The sequence below is a fragment of the Lepidochelys kempii genome, chromosome 7 (genome assembly GCF_965140285.1).
Source record: "Lepidochelys kempii isolate rLepKem1 chromosome 7, rLepKem1.hap1, whole genome shotgun sequence".
Classification (NCBI taxonomy): Eukaryota; Metazoa; Chordata; order Testudines; family Cheloniidae; genus Lepidochelys; species Lepidochelys kempii.
Genome location: NC_136386.1, coordinates 120444688 through 120470231, shown reverse-complemented (window position 1 = coordinate 120470231; position 25544 = coordinate 120444688). Strand labels below are relative to the sequence as shown.

The 25544-nt window shown below is 45.3% G+C and overlaps 1 protein-coding gene across 3 annotated transcripts in view; it reads right to left on the bottom strand.

Moving 5' to 3' along the window:
- The window catches only part of SH3PXD2A (SH3 and PX domains 2A), a 394865-nt gene that overhangs the window by 320299 nt on the left and 49022 nt on the right, over window positions 1-25544 (bottom strand). For all 3 annotated transcript variants that reach the window (XM_073354456.2, XM_073354459.2, XM_073354458.2), the window contains exon 2: window positions 10156-10236. In XM_073354456.2, the coding sequence (XP_073210557.1) occupies window positions 10156-10236 (81 nt within the window). The remainder of the gene's footprint in view (window positions 1-10155; window positions 10237-25544) is intronic.

Genomic DNA, 25544 nt, shown 5'->3' with positions numbered 1-25544 from the left:
ATAGAGGATATTGTAATGAAAGAGCTAGAAACCCGATGTACACAACTGCCCTCTATAGGATGGAGTCAGCACTGTTCCACTGTATTTCATACAAGCTGTATTGGTTAACAGCCAATGCAGATTCTCTTTCAGCTCAGTTAGAAGAAATGGGTTCTTTTGAAGAAGCAGGATCTTGTTTCTAATCCCACTGTCTCCATAAAATTTCGAGTGACCATGGCACACAGCATGGTTATAACCACTAAGTCTTAGATGGCGGTAGATTTATGACAACAATTCATACATTTTGTGGGGACAGAAAGGTGACTGTTTATATAAAGAAGCACACTGCAGACCAGGGATCAGTGAGTGGCTGGCGCTCTGCTGATTAATCACTGTCTAGGTAAAAAGAACAGAGTTACAGTTTGCAATTATAGTTTTTATGGGTAAGTTTTTGTTTAATGCAATCTTTAGTGCTCAGTTACTCTATTATTGCTCTATAAACAATCAGGGTGATCCTAGGAATAATAAATGAAGTTCCTGATGTTTCATATTCAGCCTGAAAACAGCTAAAGCGCTTCCATCTTGCTAATAAAAGTCTTTATTTTTTTAAAATGGTCTAAGTAGCCAGGGAGTTGGCTCTCTGTGCCACTTGAGGAAAACCAGCTTATATCAGCAGGATTGAATCTAGAGCATATTTTCTGCAAACTGATCTGCAGAGTGAATGCTTGAAGAAAGATTTATTTATTTGTCTTTTCAAACTTCTGACATTTCAGATGTCTCTTTGTGGCCAAAACATGTCAATGTGGGGTAATCCGTGCTGGGAAATGTCATCCTGCCTACCTAACATTCCTTCTGCGCCTTCAGTTGGCATTTTATTCTTCTTCGTTTCACATCCTCGATTGTTGTGTAGCGTAACTGCATGCTGTTAAAAATGGCTGCTGTGTTTCACCGCCCCAGAGAGGGGCGCATTTCAATACTGCAAGAAAGGATTCTTATATATAGGGCAAAAACTCTGATCTCCAGTTGACATCGGCAGGTCCTAGTGAAATCAATGGAAAGTCCAGACATTTGAGAGCAGAATTTGATCCTTCTGTCCAGATTCTGATCTGGTCATACCCTGATATAATACAACTCCACTAACCACAGAAGGCGAGAGATCCCATTTACACATGTGAGATCAGAACAGAGCCTATAGGCTCACTGGGCCAAATTCATAGGTGACGTGTAAGAGGGTGTTTTATGTGACCTGCTGGTGTGTGGTTGAAGATCTAAGGGAGTCTGAACTGGTGTAACTTACACATGGAATGGCCTGTAAGAAGAGTTACACCAGCTGAGACTCACCTCTGAATAGCAATTTCCCCATTTGCAAAACTGGGTTAATAATAACTCCCAATCTAACATGGGTGTTAGGAGGGTTACTTAATTGTAGGCTCCGGTTCTCCACTGCCTTAGAGCTTGTATAATCATTGACACGCCTGCATAGCGTCAAATGCATGCAGATCAGAATTTCCCACCCACTTCCAGCATGAGCAGCATTTTACACCCATTTTGCACAATGATTACACCAGATATAAGGCCATGAAGAATCAACCTCTAGGTCTTATAAAGCTCTTTGAATACGTTAAGCACTGTAGAAACGCCAGTATTATAATTACTGCAAAAAGCTCATTTGGCCAACATTAGGGGAGTGCAGCATGGGTGAACTACTAACACATGCCCATATCCTATTACAATGACTAGCGAATCAATTTGCAGCGCTGGGAGACCTTGGGTGGATTCTAATTACTCACGTTCCAGGTGAAAGGTTAGGACTTGCTACAAACAGATGTCTTCATCCTTCTGGAGGAGCCTACCCCGTATCGGGTAGTGGGGCTGTTAAGTGTGAACTTCACCCAGGAGAAAATGAAATCTGATGAAAGACCCTTGCTCCGCCACAGTCAACTCACTTCAGTCAGGTCCATGTTTAAGCTGGTCGGAGTGGTGCTTTGCTGGTGGGTCATTCCACCATTGAAGTTGAATGCTCACTTCTTGCCTCCCCAAACCAGTTAGATTTTAGAACTACAAACAAGGGGAAGCCCTTGGAAATCCACACCGATCCCTGATGCACATGTTCTAATGCAGCCTAAAGACAGACGCCCTCGCATCTGGCCCTTTCCTTCTGTTCTGCTATTTGAGCTGTTCTGCTGGTATTCATTTCCCCCAGCCCATGCACAAAAGGCCAAATGTAGCTTGGAGTAAGCAGAAGAATCTCCCATTAAAGTGTCTGGACCACATTCAGCAGTGATGGAAATCATAGTGCCAAGACTGAATGTGAAACAGATGTATGTTATCTTAAGGATATCTTGCATGGATTTGATAGTCACCGGGTGTGCAAGAAACACCAAAGGAGCTAACAGGGGCCTATCACTAACCAAATGTGTACAAGAGAAGCAGAAGTGCATGCCTCGCACCATCCCAAACACTGGTGGGACCAAACCCAGCGCTGATATAAGTGGAAAGGGGCTTGCACTGAAATCAGTAGGAGTTGCACAGAGTCCCCACATAACGCTACGCCGTACTGAGCAGTACCTAGTAAGTTACACCCATTTTGTTCACACACTGACTGCCAATCCATAGAAGTTAATGCCACTTTCACATTAACTTATACCTGATTCTCTGCTACCTTGCACCCTGCGGAATAGCCTTTCGCACCCATGCAGCCAATGTCAAGCGGGGGTAAGAATACTCCTATTTTGGAATGGTAGCATTTGTGCAGTCATTGACTTCTGTGCAAAGTGGGTGTCCAATGCTACCATTCTGACATAGTAGCACTTTTAGCCCCTATTTTGTATTTGCTCTGCACAAGTGTAAGTGACTCCACAAAGTGGAAGGCAACAGATAATGAGACAAGACAAGCACTTTATAACACCATCGAATGTTGAGTTAATCAATACTGTTGATCCCATTTACTGAAACGTCAAGCCCAGCACATATTCTGCTGCCATGATCCATGTCACCACTGGATGGGACTCTGTCACCAACTAAATCAGGAGATTACTGCACCGTTTAATTTAAACCCCACTTTATACATCTCCAGCCCTCAGCTGGAAGTGTGGGAGGAGGAGTTATTTTATCAAGCATCACAGAACAGGTACCAGTTTAAATGGTATTCACCCATTCTCTGATTCAATTCAGCAATCTCCAGCTCTTAAGTTTCACAGCAAGTATAAACATGTTGCCCTGTTCATTTTCCCGAAGAGAGTCTGACCCCTCGTTCAGATCACTCACACCCGCAAAAATCTGGAGTAACTCCACGGAAGTTACCTGGGATTTGCATCAGTGTAACAGAACTGGGGCTGACTCTTAGCACCTGCAGGGCTGAAGAAGAGGGTTTGCTAGACAGTATTTAGGAGAAACAGTATCTACCACCTCCCAGTTGTTGCCCATATAGATTGCAACTGGAAAAGGGTGGGCTATTTAAAAGAAACAAAAAATTATAGCCACAAAATTAATTATTTGTATTCCTTTTTCTCCTCCTCCAGGCAGCTCTGCAGGCTGCCCCTCGAGTGCTATCGGGTATCACTGTCAACATCAGCCCTTGCAGCTTTGATTAAGTCATTACAAGCCTTTCTTGTTATTCTACGTCCATTCAGAAGCAAAAAGAAACACATATAGGTGCACAGCAAAGTCCAGAAGTGCAGACATGATGGGACAAGCTTGTCTGTCAGAAAACTCCAGCTGTTTGGGACACACACAGTGCCTCTGAGTTAGCTTGCATTAGACCACTGAGTGCACGCTTGATTTTCTGTTTATAGTGAAGTAGGAAGTATGCGGGGAGGAGTAAATTTATTTGATTATGCAAAAGAGCATTACCATGCTCAGCAAGCACACAATAAAATCTTCCCAGTGCAGGGATCAGCCCAGCCCTATGGCCCTGAGTGTGGAGTCTGACTTCTCCCCCACCTTCCAGCTTGGTCAGCCTCCTAGACACCCCCAGGGCCTGTGCAAAGGGAAGGGGACACTGGAGTTATTGCCTTGCTCATCACGAACCAGGTAGTGTTCCCACAGCCTGCCCTATGATCCAGACCAAAACTTTAGGTCCAGACACACCTGAGCTTTTGCTTTGGAAACTGGGGATTGACACCTAGAGTTGGATTTTGCAGCTCAGGCCCAGATATCATTTTAATCCCTTCCTTGTTCCAGGAAGGCTGCTGAAACTTGTTTCAAATTTAAAATCTTGCTCATCACTTCTGAGGATCTTAACATCTGTTTATTTAATTGCAGTGGCCGCTGGGAGCCCCAATCATGGACCAGAATTCCATTGCACTAGACGCAGTACAAATAGAGAACAAAAGAGACAGTCCTTGCCCTAAAGAGCTTATTGTCCCATCTCAACAGCACCACGTATCTCCCTATCAGGTGAATCCCGCAACCGTTGAGGGGAACTCAAAGGTCCACTATGCAGCAGAACCACTGCTATTAATCTGCAGGGGGAGCAACGCTGGGGGACATTCCAACCTCTGTGTGCTACGAAGCACCACTCTGTGGCATCTCTCTCCACAGCAGCAGCGTGGAGAAGGGGTAGGCATGGTGAGCGGAGCTACAAACGACAGGAGGGCACTAACCAAAAAGGATGCCCAGGGCAGTTACAACAGGCTGAAGTAGCAACCCTGCTCTGCATAGGTGTAAGTGACTCCACAAACCATGGCCATGGGGTGGCTACATGGGGGGGAAGTCCCTGGGCTGGGGGCAACTTGCATTCCTCACCCCAAATGTAATTCACACACTCAAAGCCTCTTTATTTGCATGGTTTCAGAGTAACGGCCGTGTTAGTCTGTATTCGCAAAAAGAAAAGGAGGACTTGTGGCACCTTGGAGACTAACCAATTTATTTGAGCATAAGCTTTCGTGAGCTACAGCTCACTTCACCGGATGCATACCGTGGAAAGTGTAGAAGATCTTTTTATATACACACAAAGCAATTCCTACCTACATGCCTCCAGCTTTCACCCTGACCACACCACACGATCCATCGTCTACAGCCAAGCTCTACGATACAACCGCATTTGCTCCAACCCCTCAGACAGAGACAAACACCTACAAGATCTCTATCAAACATTCTTACAACTACAATACCCACCTGCTGAAGTGAAGAAACAGATTGATAGAGCCAGAAGAGTTCCCAAAAGTCTCCTACTACAGGACAGGCCTAACAAAGAAAATAACAGAACGCCACTAGCCGTCACCTTCAGCCCCCAACTAAAACCCCTCCAACGCATTATTAAGGATCTACAACCTATCCTGAAGGATGACCCAACACTCTCACAAATCTTGGGAGGCAGGCCAGTCCTTGTCTACAGACAGCCCCCCAACCTGAAGCAAATACTCACCAGCAACCACATACCACACAACAGAACCACTAACCCAGGAACCTATCCTTGCAACAAAGCCCGCTGCCAACTGTGCCCACATATCTATTCAGGGGACACCATCACAGGGCCTAATAACATCAGCCACACTATCAGAGGTTCGTTCACCTGCACATCCACCAATGTGATATATGCCATCATGTGCCAGCAATGCCCCTCTGCCATGTACATTGGTCAAACTGGACAGTCTCTACGTAAAAGAATAAATGGACACAAATTAGATGTCAAGAATTATAACATTCATAAACCAGTCGGAGAACACTGCACTCTCTCTGGTCATGCAATTACAGACATGAAAGTTGTGATATTACAACAAAAAAACTTCAAATCCAGACTCCAGCGAGAAACTGCTGAATTGGAATTCATTTGCAAATTTGATACAATTAACTTAGGCTTGAATAGAGACTGGGTGTGGCTAAGTCATTATGCAAGGTAACCTATTTCCCCTTGTTTTTTCCTACCACCCCCCAGACGTTCTTGTTAAACCCTGGATTTGTGCTGGAAATGGCCCACCTTGATTATCATACACATTGTAAGGAGAGTGATCACTTTAGATAAGCTATTACGAGCAGGAAAGTGGGGTGGGAGGAGGTATTTTTTCATGCTTTGTGTGTATAAAAAGATCTTCTACACTTTCCACAGTATGCATCCGATGAAGTGAGCTGTAGCTCACGAAAGCTTATGCTCAAATAAATTGGTTAATCTCTAAGGTGCCACAAGTACTCCTTTTCTTTTATTTGCATGCTGTGCTGATTATATGGATTTTTGCCCTCTCTTAGGAGAGTCACCACAGATAAAGTGAGGAGTTAGTGGCTGTGAGAGGGCATCCCATGAAACCCCACTATTGTCTTTGCCTTTCTAACTCCCCTCTCAGACCCACTACAGGAGCATTTAATATTTTAAATCCCTGATGCTGAGCTGTTCACAGAACGCTAATGAAAGATGTTAAGAGGGAAGTGGGTCCAGTGCATGTCTCTTCACTGATGGAATTAGTAATGTCCATTTTCACCAGGAGTCCAGCTTCATTAATATGAATAAAATAACAATAATACTCTGCACTCCAGTAATGCTTTTAACCCACAGATCTCAAAGCACCTTACGATAGCCTGCATGCATCATTGCCCCCGCTTTGCAGATGGGGAAACCAAGGCACAGAGAAGTGAGTGACTTGCCCTGAGAGTTGCTAGCTGATTTGGAATAAGGATCCTGGTCACCTGACTTCAAACCCTGTGCTCTAATCACTGGAGATGCTTTCTTTCCTTCCTTCCTAAGGAATGCTGCAAATTTCTGTGTACACCAGTGCCCTTCCAATTGGCACAAAGGGCGACTCCCAAAATCCCTGGGAGGGACAAGGGTTAAATAAGGGAATTTCATTCCTTTCTTGTAATATTTTCTAGTGGGGGGGAGCCATGTTGTACAAGCAGGAGTTTTTTCACTGGCGCTAGGCACTTGCACTTATCAATGGGACCTTTCAGGACTCACTCTCCCTGACTGAGACATCATTTCCTGTCCAACACACTAACCCCATTGATAACTTCAGCTTGATGGGAACTTTTCAAACCCACCAGGAAAGGCCAGGAGACCCAGAAGAATATATACATGAAAACAGAACTGGAGCTTGAAAGAAAGAACGAAAGAAAGAAAGAAAAAGAACTGTTTTGGCCATGACCCTTACTCTAATACAAATACACACAGAAAGCTGCACATCAGTGAACAAGCATAACATCAGCCACAGAGAACCAACTGCACTTGGGATGTATTGTCTATGGCTTTGGTACTGACCAGTCTACACACTTCAACCCAGTCAATGGGTGTGGCGAGGGGTGGGAATGCAAAAGGAAACATAGGAAAGATGATGAATGTTCCCTTTTCTACCTTCATTCCGTTTCATTTCATCCGTATCACAAACTAGGAATTTGGGTCATGGGACTTGCTACGTAAAGGTCAAGCTTCTGGTTGAAAAACTAAAGCACTATAAAAGCGGCAAAGAGTCCTGTGGCTCCTTATAGACTAACAGGCGTATTGGAGCATGAGTTTTCGTGGGTGAATTCTACTCTGAAACAGGACTCTTTGCTGCTTTTATAGACCCAGACAAACACGGCTACCCCTCTGAAGCCTAAAGCACTGTAGCCTGCTTTTCTCAAACGTGACTAATGATTTGGGATACCCAACTACAGACACTTCAGAGGGAACTGATTCTGAAAATCAGGCCTCTTTAAGGGATCTCACGTTGGCCACCCAAAATTTGAGGAATCTGTTTCTTGCAGGTTCAGCATGACAAACAGGTTGATATCATCGATCGTGACACGGCTTTGAAGTTTGCGGCTGGCTGTGCACATCCATGACGCTAGCTAGAAGGGACTTTATTAGTATTCTAAATACACACAGGCCCAAACCACAAGCTTTAGAAATAGATCAACATTTTCCCAACATTCAGGAGTGCTTGGATACAAGTTTGGAGCTATGAGCTTTCTACAAGTGTGACGGTGCTAATAAGTGATGGTCACATAAACACCACCCTATACCGGAAACCAACTGACCGCCGTGGCTACCTACATGCCTCGAGTTTACATCCAGACCACACCACACGATCCATTGTCTACAGCCAAGCTCTACAATACAACCGCATTTGCTCCAACCCCTCAGACAGAGACAAACACCTACAAGATCTCTATCAAGCATTCTTACAACTACAATACCCACCTGCTGAAGTGAAGAAACAGATTGACAGAGCCAGAAGAGTACCCAGAAGTTACCTACTACTACCAACAAAGAAAATAACAGAACGCCACTAGCCGTCACCTTCAGCCCCCAACTAAAACCTCTCCAACGCATCATCAAGGATCGACAACCTATCCTGAAGGATGACCCATCACTCTCACAGATCTTGAGAGACAGGCCAGTCCTTGCTTATAGACAGCCCCGCAACCTGAAGCAAATACTCACCAGCAACCACACACCACATAACAAAAACACTAACCCAGGAACCTATCCTTGCAACAAAGCCCATTGCCAACTGTGTCCACATATCTATTCAGGGGACACCATCATAGGGCCTAATCACATCAGCCACACTATCAGAGGCTCGTTCACCTGCGCATCTAACAATGTGATATGTGCCAGCAATGCCCCTCTGCCACGTACACTGGCCAAACTGGACAGTCTCTACGTAAAAGAATAAATGGACACAAAATCAGACATCAAGAATTAGAACATTCAAACACCAGTCGGAGAACACTTCAGTCTCTCTGGTCACTCGATTACAGACCTAAAAGTGGCAATTCTTCAACAAAAAAACATCAAAAACAGATTCCAACGAGAGACTGCTGAATTGGAATTAATTTGCAAACTGGATACAATTAACTTAGGCTTGAATAAAGACTGCGAGTGGATGTGTCATTACACAAAGTAAAACTATTTCCCCTTGTTTATTCCCCCCCACTGTTCCTCAGACGTTCTTGTCAACTGCTGGAAATGGCCGACCTTGATTATCACTACAAAAGGTCCCGTTCCCCCCGCCCCGGCTCTCCTGCTGGTAATAGCTCACCTTACCTGATCACTCTCCTTACAGTGTGTATGGTAACACCCATTGTTTCATGTTCTCTGTGTGTATATAAATCTCTCCACTGTATTTTCCACTGAATGCATCCGATGAAGTGAGCTGTAGCTCACAAAAGCTTATGCTCAAATAAATTGGTTAGTCTCTAAGGTGCCACAAGTCCTCCTTTTCTTAGAGCAACCAGTGCACTTCAGAGTGATCTTATAACCCCAGCCAATTATGTTCTAGCTGTCTAGAAAGATAGCAGTGGGTTTTTTGCTGGATTATTGCTAATTAGGATACCAAGCAGGAGCTCTCTAACTAGTCTTCCAACAGCCTAGGAACAGCATAGCAAATAATTTAATCACTGGAGCCAATGCTGAATTTTGTAATTTGGGAAAACATACAAGTAACTGGAAAGCAAAGTTCATTTTCACACCAACACGGGCTGCTGCTGGAGAGACAATGATGCAATGGCAGAGTACATCAAAATGCAGAGACAAGAATACAGTGAGGAAGCATGTTCTAGTGTTTAAAGCAGAGGACTGGGGCCTGGTCTACATTGCAAAGTTAGGTCGACCTATCTACATTACTCAGGCCTGTGAAAAATGTCATGCCCTCTGAAATGTAGTTAGGCTGACCTAAGCCTTGACGTAGACACCTCAGCGGAAGAAAACAGGTCAGTGGAAAAATTCTTCATCTCTCAGAGTGCTGAATTTGCCACAGTGATGGAAGAACCCTTCTGTCACTGTAGTAAGCGTCTACCCTACAGCAGCAGAGTTGCAGCTGTGCCGCAGTAGCATTTCTCCATACCGTGGAAATCAGCACTCCTGGCTTTTGTGCCTATCTCTGGAAGGGGAGGATGGGTTAGTGGTTAGAACAGGGGACTGGGAGTCAGGACTCGCTTTCTATTCCCACCTCTACCATTGACTCATTGTGTGACCTCCGGCAAGCCACTTCTGAAAAACAGGTTTGAAATTAGGCACCCAAAACTAGAAGCCATTCTTGACAAATCTGGGCCTTAACCTCTCAATGGCTCAATTAACCCTTCTATAAAACAGGCAGGATAATACTGGATTTACCTATCTCACATCCTGTGAAGAATCTGCAAAGTGCTTTGAGATCATTTGATGCAACAGGCTATATAAGTCTTATTTAATGTTATTATGATGGTGTGGAAATGTACAAACTGATACAAGTAATATTTCCAGTTAGTAAAATGAACGATTACCTGCAGGTCAAAGAATTTGCTGTATCTCCGGTAGATGATCTGGGAAGTTGAGTCAGACCATGTTACATTTATGATATATACCTGTTCGGGGGAAGAAAAAAAAAATGTCAACACAGTGCCTAAGGAGCCCTAAAGCATTGGCTGCAGTTCAAAGGCAGAAAAGTCAGGACCCATGTGTGTGTCTATATAAGGAGATGATTTCCAATCTTTAATAAGTTTGACAGTCTAATACCACTTAGTCCCACGTGCACACTGGAAGAAACACAGCACCAAACTCAAAGTTAGTCTAAATTAAAGCTGTAGTTCTGTCCTGAACTCACCCTGGGCTTTCATAGGCTTCTCGGGAGAATGCTCTGTAGAACATAGCATAGAGCACAGTCTTCCACCAATCCACGTTAGTAACTCCTATTGACATTACTTTGCCTGGGTTTAAAGCTTTATTAGAATATTGGCACACTCCTTCCATCCCTCTCTGCCCCAAATCTGTCGGGGCCCAGGGCACATGCTGGTGGTGGGAGTGAGAAGGGGCCAGGAGAGCAGCTACATTGCACCCCATGCCCCCATTTGAGGCACATGAGGAGCCATGCTGGAGTCAGCTGCCACACTGTCCTTGCACACCTTGGAGATGAAGGTTTGTGCAGAGAGAATAGTGCCAGCCTGGCTCCAGAGGCAGTCCTGTTCCCACAGAGCGGTGGAAGACAGCTATAACTATGGAGGGACTGGCACATTCCAGGGCTGCTGCTCTCCCCCAAAACCAGGGATCTGCAGACTACTCCCCATCTCCTTCACAGGCAACCCAAACTTTTCTCCCCAAAGAAGCATTTTCGTTCCGCAGGACATTTGGATTAAAAAACTAAAACAATAGAAAATTAATATGGCAGATATTAAATGGATTATAAACTGGCTAGCTACTAGGTCTCAAAATGTAAATATAAATGGGGAATCAGCATTCAGTGGGTCTGTTTCCAGTGAGGTCTCACATGGATCAGTTCTTGGTCCCCAGTTGTTTAACATTTTTATCAGTAACCTGGACGAAAATATTAAATCGTCACTGATAAAAAGGTCTGCAGATAACACACTCATAGCGGAGTGGTAAATAATGAAGAGGACAAGTCACTGTCACTGATTCAGAGCGATCTGGATCACTTGGTAAACTGGGCACCAGAAAACAATATGCATTTCAATACGGCTAAATGTAAATGTATACATCTTGGAACAAAGAATGCAGGCCGTATTTACACAATGGGGGACTTCACCCTGGTGGATAATCAGCTGAACATAAGCTCACAGGGTAACCCTGTGGCCAAAACAGCCAGTGCCATCCTGGGATGCATAAACAGGGGAATCTCAAGCAGGAATAGAGAGGTTGTTTTATCTCTAGTATTTGGCACTGGTGTGACTACTGCTGGAATCCTGTATCCAGTTCTGGTGCCCACAATTCAAGGATGTTGATAAATTGTAGAGAGTTCAGAGAAAAGCCACACGACTGATTAAAAGATTAGAAAATATGCCTTACAGTGATTGCGCTTCTTGAGTCTATTTAAACTTAACAAAAACATGGTTACAGGATGTCTTGGTTACAGTCTCTAACCACCTCCAATGAGGGGCAGTAGCTTCATCACCGGGAGTGTGGCTCCTACCAATGTCCACACTGGCACTTTTTCATTGTTAAAACTTTTCTAGTTTGGGGGAGAGTGGTGGGCGTTTTTTCATACTCCTGAGCGAAGAATGTTTTGATGATGAAAGTGCCAGTGTAGACAAAGCCAAAGTATCTTTGTGGGGAACAAATATTTAATAATGGGTTCTTCAATCTATCAGAGAAAGGTCTAATAGCTGGAAATTGAAGCTAGACAAATTCAGACTGGAAATAAGGTGGCATTTTTGACAGTCAGGGTAATTAACCATTGAAACAATTTACCATGGGTCGTGGTCGACTCTCCATCACTGGCCATTTTAAAATCAAGATGGGACGTTTTTCTAAAAAAAATCTACTCTAGGAATTATTTGGGGGAAGTTCTGTGCCCTTTGTTACAGAGGTGGTCAGACTAGATGACCACAGTGATCCCTTCTGAGTGTGCAATCTATGAAAAGAATCTCCACCAGACTCATTTTAGGGAGTTGCAACTGTACAAACCCTGCAGGCTAGAGGACCCAATACAGCCCCAAATCAGCCTCATGTGATACAGTTCAACTCTATAGTACATTATACACTGGGAGATGGATTCACCACTGCCTTGTACCTGCAGATATCATTTACACCTGTAAAACAGCCAGATGGGAATGGTAGCGTTTTGCACCCAGTTCACACCAGTGAACGTGATGACACAAGATGCAAGACCCTGTGTAAGTCACCCCTGAGCAGGGGACCTCCCAGCATGGAATCTATGTTTACTGCCCTGGGCTACTTTCTACCATTGCCCCTCTAGTTTGGGGCGTGGCGCCTATGGTCCAAGTTCCTGTTGTGCCTTGTCTCCTATCAGTGCCCTCTCGTGGGCACTGGGTGGCGTCCTGCTACTGTCCTCCCAGATTCCTCCGGCCGGGGCAGTCATCAGTTTGGTGGAGTCGGAACACCCACAAGGTTCCCGTGCTCTGGTCACCCGGGTTCCTCTCAGGCTGGGTGCTCCGAGGCCTCTTTCTCTGTCTCCTTTGCCAGGAAGACACTGCTTGGTTTCTGGTGGCTGCCTCAGTCAGCAGGCTAGTGCTCCTTCCCTCAGGCAAGGCGAGAGCTAGCTCCTCCCTCTTTGCTGGTCAGCCTCAACTGAGTCAGGCTCCCTCCTTTTCTCTCCTCCCCAGACCTGGCATTAGCTGCAGATATAACAGGGCAGGGCTAGCTGGGCCCAAAAGCCCTCCTTAACCCCGTTCCTCTGGTTCACCACAACATGGTTAAAAAAAATGATTTCCTAATTTGTCACGTCCTTGCCTCCAGCCACACAAATGTAGAAAAAAAATGAGCCCCAGTGTAACAGAATGCACGGTGTGGCCCACTACTGTGTCTTTAAAGTAAATGTCAGACTTCATCTACCAACATAAGATAAGGATCTGGTAGAGGAAATGGAAGGAGCAGGACTGCATCTCCTCCTGTCTCGCAGCCCAAATGCTTAACAGCAGGAACTCTTGCTTTTTCAGTCTGTGCAAGTGTGAAGTTCTGTATCTCCAGAGATCATGGCTGGATAAGCATTGGTCCCTGCCCCTGGCTACATCAGGCTGCCTTGCAAAGGTCTGTGGTTAGATAATTGCCTTTATGCTTTTTAAAAGATAAGGGGTACTGCGTTCAGCTCCCTGGAGAGGCCTCAGAGAAAAGGCTGAACAAACGATCATAGTGGGATTTTTCCCCCCGCTTTCTTCTTCCCTGATGGGAGGGGGAGCGGTCCGATGTCTTCTTAACCAAGGATCCCCATCCGTTATTACCATGTTCAACTCCCATGTGAGGTTGGACACGGTACCAAGTGAAAAAGGCTGATGGCAGATCCTGACAAGGCAGTGCAGTGTCTCTCCCCTATAGGGGAAAGATGGTCCACTGATAAGGCACCAGTCTAAGACCCAGGAGATCTGTCACAAGTTTTCTGAGTGCAAATGACTCAGCCTCTGTATCCCTCAGCTCCCCCTCTCTACAATAGGAATAATAGCACAGCTCTGTCTCATGGGGATTGTTGGGAGACTAAATACACTAAGGAGTATGAGGGACTCAGACATTACAGTAATGAGGGCCATCCAAGGACCTTAGACAGACAGACAAACCACCAGAGCATGGGTATCGTGAGGAGAGTATTTGCCAGGTTTAAAGCCAAAGCTGCACAAAAACAAATTTTTCCCCAAGATTCTTGTGCAAAAATGTTTGTCACTTCATTCCAGGGCACTTCGCAACCCAGAAATTTAGTTTTCCATCAAGTTTCTACAAAAAGGCCACTTTTGGAAAACGTTCAATGGGAATGGCTACAAACAGAAAACACACAAGGTTCAGAACTGTACTTGGTGGGTACAAACTGATTTGTATGCAAAATAAATTCTTAATTGGGGTTCTCAAAAAGTGGCTAATAAGCATAAAATAGGCCTAGTCAAATACGAAAAACCCACTACGTGAGATTTCTTAACTCTCTTCTTGCAAGTTTGTACCTTTTTCAAAAGTTGGAAACATGCAAATACCATAAATCTCAAGGTTTTTTAAATATTTTTTCATTTTCCTGAGACCTCTACGTAGAACTCACAATAAACGTGGGTTTTAGTTTTACTTGTTATTTGTTTCACAAATCTATTCTATCAAGTTTTATTCTGCTTTGGTCTTCAAGCTGCCCTGATCACAGTGATATCTGAGCGCCTCTGAGCAAAGCACTGAGTGAGTGACTAACATTATCAAATGTAGTTTATCGTCTCTCTCATCCCCTCTCTAGGGAGAGAAATTTTGCGTGCAGTGGAACGTTTTGTTAAGGTTACGTTTATTTGTTTGTTTTTAAATACGTCCACCCCTACTCTGGATTTATGTAAGAGAAGGCAGATCAGAGAAGTGCACCTTGCACAGGGTAAATTTGTGGTAAATCCTGGGGAGTTCATTCCATAGTCTGGGACCCGCCCCGAGAAAGCGCGGTCTCCTGCCCAGACAAGCTTCACCCTTGTGGTACAAAGTTCCATTGTCCCTGAGGAGAGGAGTTGTTGGCCACCGTCCTTATCTCGAAGGTTTAGGCTCTTTTAGATATCCTGGGCCCAGACCATGGAGCATCTTGAAGAGAAGGACTGAGACCCTAGATTTAACTGGATATTCTATGAGAAGACAGTAGAAAACAGAGGACATGTTTGATGTGTTCATAGTAGCCCATGCTACTTGGGAGATACACTGCTGTGATGGTGCCTAGGGACACCAATTGAGATCAGGGCTCCATCCTGCTAGCTGCTGTATAGGCATAGTCCCTGCCCTGAAAAGCTTGTATGTTGAAATCCCAGTCCCAGTGGGAGGAAAGGTTCCGTGAAGCCAGGATTTCATTAATAGTCTTTAAAATGGAAATTAAATCTTTTGAATTTCAAAGTCTCGGGAAGTCTAGCAGGCTTGTTTTGTTTTATTCTATTGCATTGGTAGATCCTAGCAGGTGGGTAAGAAAAGCACCTTAAATAATCATGCAGGCTTCCAATTAGCTAGAACTACACGGGATCTAATTCTGCTGTCTGTGACAGACAGGTGTAAATCTGGAATGACTACTGATGTTTTGCTTGTCTGCATAAATTAAATTTTTCTTGGGAAACCACCGTTTAAAACAATGGGGAAAAGATGTTTGCTGGAACTCAGTAAAACCTCAGACTTTAAAAGACCATTCTAGAGGTTTCAAAAGCCTCAAATATCACTTTCTCCCTCCCACAGGAATCTCAGCTTGCCATTTATCCAGTCCTAGCAGCCTTGGCTTTACCGACAACCTTTGCACGAAAGGCAGGCTCTTCTCCCATTACTTATTCCCCAGCTCATCTCATAATTTTCTGCTAGGGTCATTAAAATTGGATGCTGTGAAAATGATTAATGATATCCCAGAGGAAAATGACTTCAGGTGAAGAAGAAGAAAGAGCTCCTTTGGAGCCTGAGTCCATGCAACTGCAATTGCAATAAACACACAATAGGATGGCACATGGCAATAGTGGAAGTGCCTGACAAATATGGAGAACTGTCCCCCATTCAAATGTTCTGAAGGCAGGCAGGGCAGGAATCAGACCGAGCTGCTGTGTAGAAATTTGAGAGCCAGCACTTGTGCATCTCGCACCATCTCTCTGATATTTCACTATCCAGCCAGCTCACAAGAACGGAGCAGGAGAGAGAAACTGCAAACAGGCCCGCAGCTTTGCTATTGTAAGGCTACATAGCAGAGAAGTTTGGAATTTCTGAAACACTTCAGTCCGCAGTGTGGGAAGCAAACAGATTTTTCAGGGTTGGGAAGCCCGTATACAGTTTTTAAAATGGTGGCTAAAATTTTGAACCAGTCAGTTTGGATGTTCCTTAAGCCTTTAGCACAGATGTAGAATATGCCTTTTGCATCTACATGTACACTGCATGCAACAAAACCTTCGTGTTAGAAGCATAGGGTTAGAAGGGACCACAAGGGTCATTTTTTTATTTACTACCCAAAAAAAGGTACATTACACACACAAAAAAATCTGTTAAAAAGACCTTTATTGAGGTTGCCAAGTCAAGCACTCATAAGATAGGAAATACCAGAATTAATTTTCCTTGTGCAACCTTACTTACAGGCGACTAGCTTGGCTTAACGGTGAAATCCTAGCGGATCTTAAACATAAAAAAGAAGCTTACAAGAAGTGGAAGGTTGGACATATGACCAGGGAAGAGTATAAAAATATTGCTCGGGCATGTAGGAATGAAATCAGGAGGGCCAAATCGCACCAGGAGCTGCCGCTAGCAAGAGATGTCAAGAGTAACAAGAAGGGTTTCTTCAGGTATGTTGGCAACAAGAAGAAAGCCAAGGAAAGTGTGGGCCCCTTAATGAATGAGGGAGGCAACCTAGTGACAGAGGATGTGGAAAAAGCTAATGTACTCAATGCTTTTTTTGCCTCTGTTTTCACTAACAAGGTCAGCTCCCAGACTGCTGTGCTGGGCATCACAACATGGGGAATAAATGGCCAGCCCTCTGTGGAGAAAGAGGTGGTTAGGGACTATTTAGAAAAGCTGGACGTGCACAAGTCCATGGGGCTGGACGAGTTGCATCCGAGAGTGCTAAAGGAACTGGCGGCTGTGATTGCAGAGCCATTGGCCATTATCTTTGAAAACTCGTGGCGAACGGGGGAAGTCCTGGATGACTGGAAAAAGGCTAATGTAGTGCCAATCTTTGAAAAAGGGAAGAAGGAGGATCCTGGGAACTACAGGCCAGTCAGCCTCACCTCAGTCCCTGGAAAAATCATGGAGCAGGTCCTCAAAGAATCAATCCTGAAGCACTTTCATGAGAGGAAAGTGATCAGGAACAGTCAGCATGGATTCACCAAGGGAAGGTCACGCCTGACTAATCTAATCGCCTTCTATGATGAGATTACTGGTTCTGTGGATGAAGGGAAAGCAGTGGATGTATTGTATCTTGACTTTAGCAAAGCTTTTGACACAGTCTCCCACAGTATTCTTGTCAACAAGTTAAAGAAGTGTGGGCTGGATGAATGCACTATAAGGTGGGTAGAAAGTTGTCTAGATTGTCGGGCTCAACGGGTAGTGATCAATGGCTCCATGTCTAGTTGGCAGCCGGTGTCAAGTGGAGTGCCCCAGGGGTCGGTCCTGGGGCCGGTTTTGTTCAATATCTTCATAAATGATCTGGAGGATGGTGTGGATTGCACTCTCAGCAAATTTGCGGATGATACTAAACTAGGAGGAGTGGTAGATACGCTGGAGGGCAGGGATAGGATACAGAGGGCCCTAGAGAAATTGGAGGATTGGGCCAAAAGAAATCTGATGAGGTTCAATAAGGATAAGTGCAGGGTCCTGCACTTAGGACGGAAGAACGCAATGCACAGCTACAGACTAGGGACCGAATGGCTAGGCAGCAGTTCTGCGGAAAAGGACCTAGGGGTGACAGCGGACGAGAAGCTGGATATGAGTCAGCAGTGGGCCCTTGTTGCCAAGAAGGCCAATGGTATTTTGGAATGTATAAGTAGGGGCATAGCGAGCAGATCGAGGGACGTGATCGTCCCCCTCTATTCGACATTGGTGAGGCCTTATCTGGAGTACTGTGTCCAGTTTTGGGCCCCGCACTACAAGAAGGATGTGGATAAATTGGAGAGAGTCCAGCGAAGGACAACAAAAATGATCAGGGGTCTGGAACACATGACTTACGAGGAGAGGCTGAGGGAACTGGGATTGTTTAGCCTGCAGAAGAGAAGAATGAGGGGGGATTTGATAGCTGCTTTCAACTACCTGAGAGGTGGTTCCAGAGAGGATGGTTCTAGACTATTTTCAGTGGTAGAAGAGGACAGGACAAGGAGTAATGGTCTCAAGTTGCAGTGGGGGAGGTTTAGGTTGGATATTAGGAAAAACTTTTTCACTAGGAGGGTGGTGAAACACTAGAATGCGTTACCTAGCGAGGTGATAGAATCTCCTTCCTTAGAAGTTTTTAAGGTCAGGTTTGACAAAGCCCTGGCTGGGATGATTTAATTGGGGATTGGTCCTGCTTTGAGCAGGGGGTTGGACTAGATGACCTCCTGAGGTCCCTTCCAACCCTGATATTCTATGATTCTATGATACTTCAACCCTACTGTGCACATGCATTATGGTACAGTCTTTGATTACATGAACCCCTAGCATTTTTGTCACAGGACCCCTTCTTCATTCAGTGCCCAGGATGGCCATGCTATAGGGATGAATCAGGGATGTGTAGTAACAGAGGCTGTTGTCTGATGGGCCCCTGACTCATCTGGTGCAGAAGTTGAAAGGTGTGTAGTGAAGGAGTCACAGGATTGCAGGAAGAGACAGGATGGCATCCTGGTTAAGGTAGTTGAATGCTGCCCTGGAGAACTGGATTCCATCCCTAAAGAGTTCCTGTGCAATGCTAGCCCACTTATTTAAACCAAACTTTTCACTAATTCTATGTTCTTCACATGCACAAAGGGGCCAAATTAAGGTTGCACAGGTCCAGCCTCCCTTCCCCACCTGGCTCCCTGCGCCAGCCTTTCTACCCAACCAATTCCAGCTTCCCCACCTAACCAGTCCCTCCTCCCCCTCCACACTGCCTAGGAGCCTGAGGGGTCACTGAGAACACAGGAGAGACAGGCTTCGTGCCCTCAGCTCCAGTGCCCAGCCCTACCCCAGCTCACAGAAGCTGGGAGCAGCTATGACAGTGAAAGTCAGGCTTCACCCTATAGCCCCGGGCTGGAGCAGGCTCAGTCACTCTGTGGGGATGGTGCGTACAGTCCTGTCACACACAGGAGCTATAAGCAACAGAAAGCAGGGTCTTATAATAAATAGAAAGTGTCGGGCAACCTTAATAGCACGCAGTGCTACCAGCCCCACCTGTAATATGCTCTTCAAGGCAGGAACTGTGTCATCCTAGTGTCTGGATTTGTACCGGGCTAAGCACAATGGGCTCCAATCCTGATCTATGACCTAAATTTCCTCTAAGCTGCGCAGATGCACAGCTGCCTATTAAGCCACACGCAGGGGCTCAGGGCTACAGCGTGGAGAGGCGCTTCTCCCCCAGCATGGACTTTCCCCAGACTTGCCGTGGCTGGGGGAGAAGTGCCCCTCTCCTCGCCCCAACCCAGCCCCAGTACAGACCTGCCGCGGCTGGGGGAGAGGAGCCTCCCCACACCACATAGCCCAGGTGCTGCTGCAGGGAGAGAGAAATGTGGGATGTCCTCTCTCCCCACTGTAGCCCCCAGGCAGCCTGCACCCCAAACCCCTCATCCCAGGCCCCACCCCAGAACACGCACCTCCAGCCGGAGCACTCACTCTCTCCCTCCCACCGCACCCCATCCCTCTGCCCCAGCCCTGAGCCCCGCTCCCATACTCCAAAACCCTCAGCCCCACCCCCACCACATGAATTTTGTTCTGTGCGCCAATATGGAGGTGATTGCTACAATTAGAATAATCTACAGCACAATCACCTCCATATTGGTGCACAGAACAAAATTCATTCCACACATGCACGGGAAAAATTAGAGGGAACACGGTCTGTGACATGGCCTTTGCTACAATAATTAGAATAATCTACGGCACAAAGAGCCACTCTAAACTTGTATTTTTAGAGAAACTGGGTTTTAGGCCAGCAGCAGACACCACCCGCTTGGGCGACTTAATGTACCCTCTCTACACACATGCACATCATACATCATTCAAAAGTTTATGATGCTACTTTAAGATGAAGTACGATGTGGAGCTGTCAAGTCAGGCTGTTACCACAGAAATGGGAACAAACAATGACAACATCAAGATGTTAAAATTACCACTTTGAAATATTTGCATTAGTTTCTGCTAGTTTAATGACTATGTGGTATTTCAAGACATAAAATTGGATTTCTCAAAGCCTCAATCTAAAGCGTAAAATAAAATCTAATAATAAATGTGTACAGAGATCCTTGAAATGTAACAGCACGGGGGACATTTTTAGTCTACATCATTATCATCATCATCATCATCATCTTGTTCGTCATTATGATCTCTGTCGAGAGTGTGTGGTTACCATAGTCTTCATTGCTTTAGCATGTACACAGTTTTGTGCAGGAAAGATCGTTCTGAACACACACACAGATGATTGTGCAGTGACCCCTATTGGTACAGGCACAAATAAGATCTGGTAGATGCTCAGAAGCCATCAGGCCCTTGAAGAATACAGGAAGTAGTTCTCATCCACATTTTTCCATCCATGTCGCAATGGTGATACAATATCTGGCTTACCTACGTGCAAAGACATCCAAATCTTTGTTTGGCAAGATGCTCTTATGACATGCTCTTCAAAACAGTCCTCACAGGAAGGGAGATTGGCCAGTGACTTGTACTTTTTTGAGGGACACATTGAGGCGCAAGCAATTTAGGTCTCTGTGGGTCTCCTTTTCTTTCTCGCTCTGGTCATACAGCCAAGTTCCTGGCTTCAGAAATTGCAGCTTCTCCATCACCCTCTCCCTATTTGACCAATCTGTGAAGCAGTGAGCTCCCTGTGCTCTGACAACATATAACACAGACTTTTCCCCTCCACACCAGCCAGGGCTGGCACAGAGTCACCTCCTGTTAATGGGCTTACAGCAGGAAGTATGTTGCAGAAGTCAAGAGTGAATACATCACAAGTTGCATGCACAGGTATGAAGCGACACTTGTCAACTGTAATGATGCCTGTTTCAATTCACTTGTTCTTATCGGTGTGTTCCATTTTAGGAAAGTAGTGAACAGTAAGGACAAAAACATCTGTATCAGGTGACCTAATTATGGTTCCTTTGGCACCAAGAGAGCCAAAAGCCACATTGGCACATACAGCATGCAGAAGGATCCTAGTGTCTGCTTCCTCTTGAGTACTATATAAGTCTTGGGCTTCTTCAGCACCTCTACTGGTAGCGGACTTTGCCACAGCACCATTGGAAAAGCCTCCAGCAAGAAGCAGTGGTTGTGTTGGATGTGCTCCTACGTTCTCAGGTGCATCTTGAACCGTATATTCACAGAGGAATTTTATAAGTGACTGCTTGTTGGATGCCAAAATAAGGATATTAAGCACTATTTGCTGCCTACAAAGCGCAATAAGGAGGAAAGGTGATTTCCTACAGTGTAAGTAAAGTATACATTCAACTGTCACCGGCCTGGTTCTGACTTTACTATCAAACGTTGTGTTTTTGATGGAAAATATCCAGCTCTCCCTGGCACAAATCCACAGAGTGCATTGATGTGACATCTTCAGCTTTCATGCTACTGCTTTTTCTATCAGCTGTTCAGTAGATGATACTTTGGTGACAGTGGGATTGGAGTGGTTTATGCGTGACTGGGATAGATAGCATGATGGGACCAAGATGAGAGCCCTTCGGAAGCTGAAATTAACTTTTAGTACAACTAATGATGCTAAATATTCATTACTGATAATCTTCTGGACACGAAAGCATAGCTATGGTACACAGAGTATGCAGAAAGTATCTAAATAGTTCTATCAAGTTTTTCATTGCCTTGTAGCAAGTTATCTGGGGCCAAATTCTGTGCTGACTTGCCCTCCAAGAGCCTTTAAAAAAAAAAATCAATGCGGGTCACACCACATGCAAAACAACACAATAACTGGCCCCCTGTACACAGCACCGAAGATGGGTTAATAAAGCTGTATCATTTGGCTCAGAGCAGTGTTCTATAACTTCTCGCAGAGAGAAGTGCCTCTATGCATAATATAAGTTTTAACTGGAGGAAGTGTGGGCTAACAATTGAAGCAAGGGCTCAATCCCACCTCTGCCACAGATTTCCTATATGGTTTTGGGCAATGCACTCAGGGTCAGTTGCTGTTCCCACTGAAAAAGTCACTCAGAGTTTTGCCACTGACTTCAGCAGGAACTAATCTCTCCAATCCCTGTGCCTTAGATTTCCCATCTGTAAAATGGGGAAACTAGTCCTTACACCTGCTGAAGGTTATTCCATAGCTGCCTAGGACACAGCTTCTTGCAGGATCCTCTGAAGCAGTAGGTACTGGCTACTGTCAGAAACAGGGTGATGGGCTAGTTGGACAGGCTAGATCACGGTTTCTCAAACCGGGGGTCCCAACCTCAAAGGGGGTCACAAGGCTATGGGGGGGGGGGGCTGCAGAAAAATATTGCTGGGGGCAAGGGGAGGGAGGGTACAGCAGCCACCACTCTCCAGCCATCCAGCTCTGAAGGCAACATCGTTGCCAGCAGCAGCACAGAAGTAAAGGTGGCAATACCATGAGTATGCTCCTATGAGTATGTACAGTAATTTGCTATCACTTTTTTTTGGGGGGGGGGCATCGAAGCCTGAAATATTTGCAAAGGGGGGCCTAGCCAAAAAAAAAAAAAAAGTTTGAGAACCCCTGGTCTAGATGGCCTGATGCAGCATGGAAATCCCTACGTTCTTGGGTGTTGACGAACATAATCAAGGTCTGTAGCGTGCTTTGAGATCCCTGGCAGAAAGCTGTTCTATACGTGCACATAGACATTTTAATACAGATGACATCTGTACTGGTAGCCACCTTCTTGCTCACATCATTGCCAATCTCTAGCACCAATGAGATGGGCTCCCAGTGATAAGAGGGTAGATGGTAGTTCCCGTCCTCTCTTACAGCCGGTTTACTCAACACAAGATAAAATCTTTTATACTACAGAGCTCTTCTTGCCATTGCTAGACCAGTATTAAGAGCAGGATGGAAATTTCTGATGCTGGGCCTCATTAAAGCTGTCACTAGTTTTGTACATTAGCCCCACAGCACAAGCTCTACCAACACACAACATTAACGGTGCAATGCTGCCTCAGTGCATTGTGGCAAAGCTAGAGGCTGGCCTGAACCTGGAGCCCTAGACCCAAACCCTCCTGACTTTTGGGAAGTTTGTATCAGGATCCAAATCTCATTGGGTGGACCCATCCACCTCCTTTCTCTCTAATGGGCTCAAACTGGGACATCTGATTGCCCCAGCACCGGATTAAGACAATCAGGGACCCTAGACGTGCCATGACATGGGTTGCTGTGGCTCCATCCCCATGCAATCTAGTGTTGCCAGTTTTGGTTGGACGTATTCCTGGAGGTTTCATCACATCACATAATGCTGGAGACTTGCAACCCTAGCAATGTCCCAGCCCCACACTAGGACTGGTGGTAGTAAGGAGGCCCCTCTTCCCTCCCAGAGAGGCGGGAATGCTAGAGTAGTGGAGCTTGGAGTTAACACGCCACTGAGATGCATGGGGCAGGTCAGTCCTCTCAAGTCTATTGTTTCAGCTACACTTGGGTCAGATTTTCAAGGTTTTATCTACAACCGTGTTGGCTGAGAAGCTTAATTTTTTTTTTTTTTTTTTTTTTAAGATTAGATTCTGGTGGAATCACACGACTGCTGAAGCTAGGACCCTAGGCGCGTGCCTTTGACTGAATCTGTCTCTGAACACCTCCAAACTTTTGGAAAGTTCACTTTGGATGAGAATGTGTATAGCTCAGACCCATCTCCAGCTTGCTAACAATCTAAGAGTACATCTACACAGCAACAAGCCTGACAGCCCAGGTCGACAGATTTGGGCTCACAGGGCTTTGCGATATCATGCTAAGAATAGCTGTGTAGACTTTGTGGCTCAGGCTGGAGGTCGGATTCTGAAGCTGGAGTGAAGGGGGGAAATGTGGGGGTGTGTCAGAGGTACAACTTCAAAGCACGGTCTACACAGCTATGTTTAGCATAGCAGCATGAGCTCCGGGAACCCAAGACTGTCAACCCAGGCTGCGAGGTTGGCTGCAGCAGGCTGTACAGATATAGCCCCAAAAAGGTATTTTGGGACCTGTGAAATACCCACAGATGTGAAATCAGCCTGTGAAAACTGAGACAGCCCCAGAACCAGAGGCAATTGCATGGCTGGTGCCATGAAATGAGGTCACTTTTCAGCAGGATCGTCACTGAGGGGCCACTGCTTGGCAATGCCAGTGCCGATGAAAGACTATTTTCAAACACAGTCCATAACACGTAGGGTGAGGAGCGGTTCTCTCCATCTGAGTTTGAAGAATGATGAGCTGAGACATAGACACAGCCTTGAAGGAACAACCAAAGCACCCCAAATCATGACAAATGGAGAGAATTCCTCCTGGGCTACTCATTCTATTGTTTTGTTGTTTTAAACTCGTCCAATGTACACAGGCTAACGCAGACTCTGCACAGGTGCAGATTGTCTGGCTTTTTGATGGAACAGATGTCGTTTCACAGACATCTCTCTATACAGCTTGAGTTTCCATTACCAACTGGGGAAATGTAACTGAGAAGCAGCCCATGACGTCCCACGGGTCTGATGGATAAAAGTTGCACACGTCTAGCTTTTTAAACAGCAGCAGCGATGCAGTGGGATTGAAAAGAAGGAATCTAATGGCAATAGAACACTCTTTCATTTATGATATGTGGACGGCTGCCCCAGAGGCAAACCACTTTAGTGAGGGCATCTACACAGTGGGCCAGATTCTCAGATGGTGCAAACGGGCACAACTCCATTGACCTCAATGACCTTTTTTTCCTATTTCTCAAGTGGGGTAGGGCGTGTCTCAAAAAACAGAAGTGCTTGGCCACTAGAGCTTGCAGTTTAATTAAACATACAAAAGACGACATTTTCCCACCCACTATATTCCTTCATGCAGTGTGTTTTTACTCTTAACGGTGATGCTATAGGATTAACTTCTGTTGATGAGACAGACAAGCTTTCCAGCTACACAGAGCTCTTCTTCAGGTCTGGGAAAGGGACAGCTAAATACAAGATCAAAAGGACACTTTACCACAAGGAGTTAGCACTTATTCTGAGGGACCATTCAAGGTAAAGTGGCATCTGATGAAGTGGGCGGTAGCTCATGAAAGCTTATGCTCAAATAAATTGGTTAGTCTCTAAGGTGCCACAAGTACTCCTTTTCTTTTTGCGAATACAGACTAACACAGCTGCTACTCTGAAACCTGTCATTAAGACCATGATTTTTCGTATCTGTTTTGCAAACAGGCTCTAGATTCCTCAACAGAGGATGCAGAAGTGTGTCCAGAAGTGAACTTCACCCCACATGCACCCAGATTTCAGCTGTCCCCCAATGCGTCCCCTAGTGAAACGTTGTAATTTACTTATCTACTATGTCGATTTTTTTGAAGCAATTTGTAGTCCCCACAGGACATTGCTACTAAAAGGCGCAATAAGTGAGTCCCAAGTAGTAACCGGAGTGGGAAGCTACCTCACCCACATTTATTTATTTACATATCAATGATAGCCGTAGCAACAAAGCACTATTTGC